Consider the following 9,055-nt stretch of genomic DNA (forward strand, 5'->3'; position numbering starts at 1 on the left):
TCTCTCTGTTGCTTCTTCTTCTCTTTCATCGAGTTATCTTTTCTTCTTCTTTTCCGTTGCTATCGCGTGTGCATGCATGCAAACACATGAGAAGGCTGGAAGGAGGAGAAAAGCAAGCATCTTTCTCCTCTTTCTTTCTTTCTTCGGAGAACTCGAGATCTCCTCTCCTTTCTTCTTCTTGTGTATGTGTGTATGCATCTATTGATCTTCCGTCTATTTGTCTATCTATTTCACTATCGTTTTTCTTTCTCTCCCTCCATTTCTTTTTAGACTTTTTTCTTTCTCTCTCTTCCTCTTCAGTTCGTCTGCATCTTTCCTCTCTCTTCTCTATCTCTCCTTCTTTCATCCACTTCTCTTACGCATTTTCTTTTTCCTTTCCTTTCTTTTCTTTTCTTCTCCTCCTTTGCTCCGTTCGAGTTGCCCTCTCCTTCTCTCTCTCTTTTTCTTCTCTCTTTCTTCTCATCTAAATTGGCGAGGTTTCTTTTCTTTCTCTTGTTCGCACTCACGTCTCTATCTGTCGACTTCTTTCTTTCTTTCTCTCTCGTGTAGATCTTTTTTCTTCTTATCTTTCTCTGTCCGTACACCTTAGACCTCTCCTCTCTTCTTCTTCTTCTTCCTCTTTACCACCATCATCTTCTTCCTCTCTTGTTCTTCTTCCTCTTGCTTTTCTTCTTCTCTTCTTCTTCTCCTTCATCTTGTCTTTACACCCCAGTCCCTCTTCCTTTTCCTCTTGTATGAATGAGGTAGCTCTTGCTCCATCTTTCCTCTCTTTCCGTGTCTTTTCAACTTCTTCCCTTGCAGAACTCTCTCTTTCTCCCTAAGAGACCTCAAGAGAAAGAAAGAAAGCAAGAAAGCACAGTTCACAGAAGAGAAGAAGAAGAAGATGGCTGAAGAAGAAGATGAAGATCAAAGAAGTTTCTCTTTATCTTCTCATGCAGGCCATGCTGTATCTACACCGCCAGCATTCCCCTCCCTCTCTTCTTCAGTGTTGTCGATAGAGACCTCCTCTTCTCTTCGTCCTTCTTCTCATTCTTCCTCTTCTTCTTTACCTCCCCAAGGTCCAAACAAAGAAGAAGAGAAGAAGAAAGAGAAGGCGAAAGAGAATGAGGAGGAAGAAGAAGAGAGATTAGGTAGTGTGACGCCGAGTCGTGATAAAGAAGAAGAAGATAATCTAGGAAGAGAAGAAGACAGAGGAGGAAAGATAGAGAAAGAAAGACAGCAAGATGAAGAAGAAGGAATGAAAGAGGAGGAGGAGGAGCCTTCTTCTATCGTTGCTCTTAACACCGACACAAAGATTGATCGAAAGACATCTCTCCTTCTTCTGCAAGAAACTTCTTCTTCTTCCTTTTCTTCTTCTTCTTCTTCCTTTTCTTCTTCTTCTTCTTTGATATCTCTGTCTGTAGAGACCAAAGAAGAACACCTACACATTACCCAGCCTTCTTCTTCTTCTTCATCTTCTTCTCTCCTCCCTCATAGCCATCTTTCTTCGCCGTCTCCAGACACTTCTTCGTCTTCTTCTCCCTCTTCTTCTCTTCTTGTCCTTTCTTCTTGTCCTGCTCCTGTTAAATCGTCTTCCTCTTCTACAGGAAGTACCTTCTCCTCCTTATCAGCACAGTCACCGCCTTCCATTTCTTCTTCTTCTTCTCATTCACACCGTCACCCTCCCTCTTCTTCTTCTTCATCCTCCCGCGCAGATCGCGAGCTCGAATGGCCTTGCTATTCTTTCTCCTCTTACGTTTCTCAGACAGACGAGAATCTAAGAGAGAAATTTCATGCGAGCTTTGCACATCATGCGCCTCCCTTGCCTGTCTATGAAGAGAAGCGCATTCGATCCTACGAGCGGCAAGGCCTACGTCGGTCTGTTGCGCCTCTCTTTCTTTGCCATCGATATAATTACCCTCACGTTCTTCTTCTCTATCATCTTGCATGCAAAAAGCCTTTCCTCTTCACCTTCAAAACTCGCTCCTGGCACCGATCGGGAGACATCCTCCATCAGAAGCTCTCCAAAATTTTAACGAGACAGGACAAGAAAAAAGACGTCTCGAAGGCACTTAGTCACCTTCCCAGTGCTTCTGCTCTTCCGAATCGTCTCGAAAGCAAGGAAATGGCGAAAGAAAAAGAAGAAAAAAAAGAAGAAGAAAAAGAAGAAAAAAAAGAAGAAGAAAAAGAAGCAGCAGAGGAGATTCCTCCCTTTCAAGTGGGAGAGTTCCTAGGGACTTGGTGGCGCGTGGAATTTCATCTCCCCCCCTTGCCTTACATCCCTCCTCATATCTCACGACCCAAAGAGAAAATTCAAATCTTCCAGGTAACGACACTCTAACATAGACCACCTGCACCCCGGAATACCCTGTCTCGAATCTATCTATCTATCTTTAGTCTATCTCGAGGTCTGTCTCTCTTTCATGTGTCTCTCTATCTGTCTCTATACCTATCTTCATCCTGTCCATCTATCTACGTTAGATCGATCTATCCATCTTAAGCGTGTTCATCCATCTCTCTATTTATCAAATCAAAATGGAGCTTCATATCTCATCTTTCTGTTTCTTTCTTCAACTTTCTTTCTCTCCTCCCCACCTTCCTCTCTCTTTCTCTCTTTCTTTCTTTGTCTTTCTTGTGAGCTTGAATTCATTTTCTTCTTTTCTCCGGTCTTCAACTTTCTCCTTTCTTTCTTTCATTTCTGTCGTGTTTCTCTCTTTCTCTCTTTCTTTCTTTGTCTTTCTTGTGAGCTTGAATTCATTTTCTTCTTTTCTCCGGTCTTCAACTTTCTTTCTTTCTTTCATTTCTGTCGTATTTCTCTCTTTCTCTCTCGAACTTACGTCTCTCTTGAGAAGTCTCTTCGTATATTCTCTCTTGCAAATGCCCCTCTATCGCTTCGACCACGATCAACTTCGCTGGAGATAGCAATAGACAGGGACCTACCCCTCTATCAACAGAAAGAAAGAAAGAAAGAGAAAGAAAGAAAGAAGAAAAGAAGAGAAGAAGAAAGAAAGAAAGAAAGAGAGCAAAGAGAAACATTCATTCGTTCATTCTACTCAAAGAGAACGACGGCGATAAGAAGGCAGAGAAAGGGAGGGGAGCTTCACACCTTAAAGATCGTCTCTAAAAAGATCAAGAGATAGACGCATTCACAGGGCTTTACCTACCTGTCTCTATATCGATCTATCTCTCTATAGATAATAGTCGTATAGATCTATAGATGGATTGATAGGAAGGTATAGAGTTGTATACATATTCATATATATCTTTCTATATGTGTATGTCTACATATATATGTCTGTCTATGTATTTGCTTCTTTAACCCTCAAATAGAATCTCCATGCATGTATATATGTCTCTCTTTTTTCTTCCTTTCTTCTTCTTCTTCGACTTCTTCTCGACTTGTTTCTTCTTCTTCTTTGGGGGTGTCTTCCTTATCTTTCTCATCCTGTCTTTCTTTCATCTTCTTTCTCCGTCTCTTCTTCGACCTTCTCTCTTCCTTTCTTTCTCTTTCTCTTCTCCCGCTTTCTCTCTTTCTTTGCCTTTCTCATCTTTCGCTTCTTTCTTTATTTCTTTATGTGTCTGTGTATGGCGTAGGTACACCTGCCTCCTCGTTGTTCCTTTCGCTTAGGTCCAGGTCTATCTCTTTCGGCTATCCCTCTCTGCGACTTCCAGCCCCACATTCACGGCCTTTCTCTAGGCAGTCTTCCTCAACTTCTCTCTCGCTTTTCTCTTCATCTTCTTGTCCCTTGTAAGAAGGAAGATCAACTCTCTCACGCAGGAGTAGGCGTAGGCGTAGCCTCTTCAACTTTAGCCTCTCTACGAGGAGGAGTAAGAAAGACTCCGAAAAAGATGAAGAAATCCACGGCACCAGCAGATCTCGTAGGATTTGAAGAGGAAGAAGAAGAAGAAGAGGAGGAAGAAGACGGTGTATTACATGACGGTATCAAGAAGAAGAAGAGGAGAAAAAGAAGTCGAAAAGGAGATCTCTTAATGAATGGTGGTCGTGGCGTGGATGAAGATGAGAACGGTGTAGATGAGGAGGGAGAAGAAGAAGATGAAAGAGAAAGAGAAGAAAGAGAGAGAGAAGAGGAGGAAGAAGAAGACTATCTCTTGTTTGGAGATCTATTAGATGAAGATATGGCGAAGATGATGCAAGGAAAGCTTTTTCATTCTCAACACGAAAAAGAAGAAGAAGAGAAAGTCGTTGAAAAGCTCCCGCCTGAGCTCGCTGCTTTAGCTGAAGAAGAAGAAGAAAGACACACCTTAGCACAAGGAAATCCCGCAAGATAAAGAAGAAGAATGACGTGAAGACAGACAGACTCCTCGTTTAAGAAAAATCTTCACAGGAATTCCCGAGTCTCTCAACATAATGAAAGAAAGAAGGATGGAGAGATAGTTAAAGAAAGAAAGAAAGATGGAGAGATAGTTAAAGAAAGAAAGAAAGATTGATAGAGAGGAGAAGAATAATGAGGCCTTGGGGGAAGTTGTTTTCGAATGTGCTTTTTACCAAAGAGAAATTTATCCCTCCTTCTTCTTCTTCTATCATCCCTCTCGCTCAGTCTTAATGATCCTCTTCCTCCTTCTCTTCTTCTTTTTCTTAGTGTGATGAGGATGACGGTGGGACCTATTCAGATCAGATTTAGAGAAGAAGAGATAAAGAATGAAAGAAAGAAGGAAGAGAAAAGGAAGAATGTTCTCTCATCTGTGTACATATCCCATAATAAAGCTGGGGTGTACAGACACTAGACACATACAGATTGTCTACATACATAGACATACATGCATGCACATACATATATATATATATACCTATATATGATGGGTATGTGTGTATATATGTTGATGCATGTAATTTTTGAAACAAGAAGTTCTTCGGAATTTTGTTTAACTTTTTCTTTTTTTCTCTTTTCTCTCCTTTCTTTTTCTTTCGAGTAAGAAAAGACTAATTCGATTGCGACAGACATGCGCATCCACGTGTATCTAGAGATAGATTTATCTTCTCGTCTTCATCTATCTCTCTGTCTCTCTATCTCTTTACCTCTCTTTAATCTCTCTCGATCTATCTGCCGTATCTCTCTCATTGATCCATTTCTTGATATGAATAGCCGGCGTCTCTCCTTTAACTCTTTTCTCGCACTAGGTCAACTTCTTTTCTTCGCCTCTCTTGTATTCTTCCTCGAGAAGCGCATCTACGTGTGTATCTACTACTGCTAGGGTGTATAGACACATGCATATGTTTGGAGATGTCTTCATTCATCTGGCTATTTGAAAGGGTTCTTCGACGAAAGAAGAGACGTGTAAATGAGACGAAAAGAAAGAAAGCAACTTGACTTCTATCTATGTATACATAGGAATGTCTGATGTATGTATAAAGAAAGTTAAAGAAGTAGATTGAAGAAAAAAAGAAGATCTTCTTTCTTATGTTCGTTTAGAGAAAGAATAGGAAGAGAGAAGAAGAAGAGAACCTCCTTCATCTTTTCTCTGAGACATCTCTGCTATTCTTCTACCCTTCCGGGAGAAAGATTCTTTTTATCTTCTTTCTCCCGGAAGACTCTCTCATTTCGACTCCCCGTGATTCTCTTCTTTTGCTTCTCCAAAGAAAATCTAGAATAGAAGAAGAGGGGGAAGAAGGAGAAGCGATATCGAGAGATCACGATAGGAGGAGAGGCAACAGAGGAAAACTCCACCAGGCACACGGACTGAATGATATACACATACATACCAAAAGACACATAGAGATTGAGGGACTAAAGATAGAAAGATCAAAGACAGGCAAATAGATACACAGACAGATAGATAGATAGATACGCAGATAGATTAAAGATCGATAGAGAGATTAGTGAGAGATAGATGATAGATCGGTGGATCGAGCGAGGATAGATAAATAGATGGATAGATTAAAGATAGATCAATCAAAAATAGATAGATAGATTAGAGGACTAGATTCTAGATAGACAGCTATATATATATATATATGTGTATGTATGTATATATGTGTATGTATGTATATATGTGTATGTACCCGAGCGCCCTAGTCCTTGATGATAAAGAATGGGGAGAGCAGACTTCATCAAAGCACACTCATGAATAGCACAAAGATATATATATAGATATAGATGGATATTCTAGCAGCTACCATATATAGATGTATATAGATAGATAGATACAGTTGTATGATAAGATAGAAGAACTATATTTTCGTCATCATTACTAGGACAGGCAGGGGCGTGGTCTATATATAAATAACGACGACGATAAGAGCAAAGAGCCGTCTATCCACCTCCTCATTTCCATAGATCTGTCTGTATCTATCCTGAATCTAGTCGTATTTATCGATCTCTTATGAAGAGATGTCTGTGCCTCCAGCTTGTCTTCGAATGAAGGGAAGAAGTGTGTTGGTGTACAGGCGTACGAATACTAACGACGATGCGGCTTATATACGGTCCCTTTCTGTTTGGTCTTTCTCCTTTTTCTCTGTGTGTCTGAAAGAAGACATTTCTTCTTCTCTTCTTGTCTGCATTTGGATCGTCTTAGAGTCATACGATATTGATATACTAGGCTTTCATACGAATTCTCTCTCTCTGTTGCAGACATGTATGGCTATGGATAGATTTTGCCTGGTATCATGTGATCTTTAACACTTTTCTCCTTTCTTTTCTTCTTTTCATCGCTCCTCATCTTTTCTTTCGGACTCAGCCGTACATACACTTCTCCTTTCACAGCATAGACGGGGTGTATTTGTAGGGCGAGCTCTAAGACAGCTCACACACTACTTCTTATTCTTCCATTGACGATGGGTCTCTACCTACATGCGTAGATATGAGAAAGACTGTAGATCTAAAGGGTATATATACATCTATATATGTAGAGAGAGTATATATGCAGCTACAGAGAATATTTAAACATAGACAGGTAGATAAAAGGACCTGAAGGGTTTGTATCTGTATGTATCTTTATGTGTATGTTTGGGTATGTATATCTGTATGCTGTGTAGTGAGAGAAAGTTGTTCCAAAGAAATCTCTCCAAAATGGAGGTGCCTATCCATCTATCTATCTATCTATAGCCTTAGTCTCCTCCTTTCTTCTTCTTCATTTCTACTCATTCTTCAGACTGAGCTTACATCTAGACTTCTTCTTCGTTCTCTCTCTTTCTCCTTTCAACTTCTTTTCTTTCTCTTCTACCTGTTTTCGTCTATGTGAATGAAGAAGAAAGAAACATCTCTCACCCACTTTATCCAAAGTTCTCTTTCTTTCTTTCTTTCTTTTTCTTCTTCCCAAAATAACGAGTTCTGTAGTGAGAGAGAGGCTTCTAGTGACAAGGACGAAGAGTAGACGTAAGCAACGGTCTGCCTGTCTGCCTCTCTTCGTCCTTTGCCGCCTCCTCTCTACACAAACGGCGACAAGAGAAGTAGGGAGGAAGAAGGAAGAAGAGAAAGAGAGAGAGAGAAGAAAAGAAAGATAAAAGGTCAACAGAAAGAACAGAGAAGAAGGAGAGAGAAGAGAGGAAGAGGGAAGTAATTTTGAGAAGAGAAGGCATTTTTGTTTCAAGACAAGGAAAGATAACGACCTAACTCCTCCGTCTCTCTCCCAAGTCCATTTGTATCTTTTATCCTTCCTTCTGTCTCCACAACTTTCTTTCTCTTCTTTCTCTATTACAAAGAAAAAAGCAACTCAACGACACAAAAGAAACAAAATCGAGAGGAAGAGAGCGCGAACGTATTGGGGTGTACGTACACCACACTCTGCGTGCATGCATGTATATAGATGGACCTCTCTCTACCAATTGCATGCACCACACATAGATAGATAGATTGATAGATAGATAGATAGGAAGCTGTCCCGGTGTCTACATACGCGTGACGGCTAGACATCTGTAGCTAGCTAGACGCGGACACGAGCCAACCGAAACAACAGAAGACTTTCTTCTTCTTCCTCTTCTTCTTCTTCCTCTTCTTCTTCTGCCTCCTCCCCACAAAGAGTCGGCACATACACAAAGACACACATAGAGATAGACAAGTACACCCACGTACATATCTATCTTTAATCTATCTATCTATCCATATATAGAGAGAGAGTCATACGTGTAGAGGTATAGCTGGATAGGGAGAAGGTGTATAAGCGCGACACAGAGATATGGTGTGTATACAGTAGAGGAGATAGTGTGTGTGGAAAAGCATAGATCTAGTGTACAGACAGTACAGATGAATCCACATCAGAGTATACACGTATCTGTGAATCCACATCCATACAGATATATAAAAGTATACATCGATATATATATATATATATCTTTACATAGATGCAGATATATAGAAGTGGATATGCATGGTATGTCTATTTGCATAAAGGATGGAGAAACATCAGAGCATAGTATAATATACAGCTGAGAGGGACGTATTTATACAGAGAAAGGCTGGTCGTCTTATATACGGACTGCCTTTTCTTGTCTGTACAACGAGCTTTTCTTCAATTCCTTTCCTTTTCTCCTCTTCTCTTCTTTTAATTACACTGCTTCGGTACAAACTTCTCGAATGAAAGACGAGGAAGAAAGAGGCCCGCATGCGCGTCTTTTTCATTCTTTTTCTTTCGCTGCTTCTTTGAGCTAAACCTTTCTTTCTCAACCTCGTCAAAACAAACAAGTCTCTACAGAAGAAATGAGAGATGAAGAGATCCATCGTAGCTTCAAGATAAATTGAAGAGAGATAGATTAAAGATAGATAGAGATAGGAGTGGGGAGAAATACTACGTGAGAGAGAGTGAGTGAGGAAAGAGAGGTTGATCGACAACGGCATTAGGGAGAAGATTTGCTTTGCTTTGGGGCTGCCTACAAGACAAAGGAAGGGAGAGACCGATAGACAGATGAATACTTAAACGAAAACGCCGACCTGAAGCCATTCCATGATCTACACATCATATACACATATATAGAGCGAGAGAGGCTCTTCCGTCTCTTATGAGGAGACGCCAAAAGGAGAAAGTGTAGGAAGAAGAGAAAGAAGCAGAGGAAGTTAGAGAAGGAGAGAAGAAAAAAATAACGAACGACAAAAAGATGGAGAGAGAAGGAATTGTCTGAAGT

General features: G+C 40.5%; 1 protein-coding gene across 1 annotated transcript; it reads left to right on the forward strand.

Moving 5' to 3' along the window:
- The first annotated feature begins 248 nt into the window (after positions 1 to 248).
- CSUI_007814 (mrna cleavage factor-like) lies at positions 249 to 5,302 on the forward strand. The gene is made up of 2 exons (XM_068067957.1): positions 249 to 2,305; positions 3,574 to 5,302. The coding sequence occupies exons 1-2, from the start codon at positions 884 to 886 to the stop codon at positions 4,267 to 4,269; spliced, it is 2,118 nt and encodes a 705-aa protein (XP_067920067.1). The 5' UTR covers positions 249 to 883; the 3' UTR covers positions 4,270 to 5,302.
- Positions 5,303 to 9,055: the final 3,753 nt, after the last annotated feature.

Source organism: Cystoisospora suis (genome assembly GCF_002600585.1).
Source record: "Cystoisospora suis strain Wien I chromosome Unknown contig_4202, whole genome shotgun sequence".
Lineage (NCBI taxonomy): Eukaryota > Apicomplexa > Conoidasida > Eucoccidiorida > Sarcocystidae > Cystoisospora > Cystoisospora suis.

Excerpts from the sequence above, each read along its gene's own strand:
- CSUI_007814 (XM_068067957.1), top strand. The coding sequence starts at position 884 with ATGGCTGAAGAAGAAGATGAAGATCAAAGAAGTTTCTCTTTATCTTCT. Across the intron at positions 2,306-3,573 it reads AGAAAATTCAAATCTTCCAG|GTACACCTGCCTCCTCGTTG; the intron begins GTAACGACACTC and ends TGTATGGCGTAG.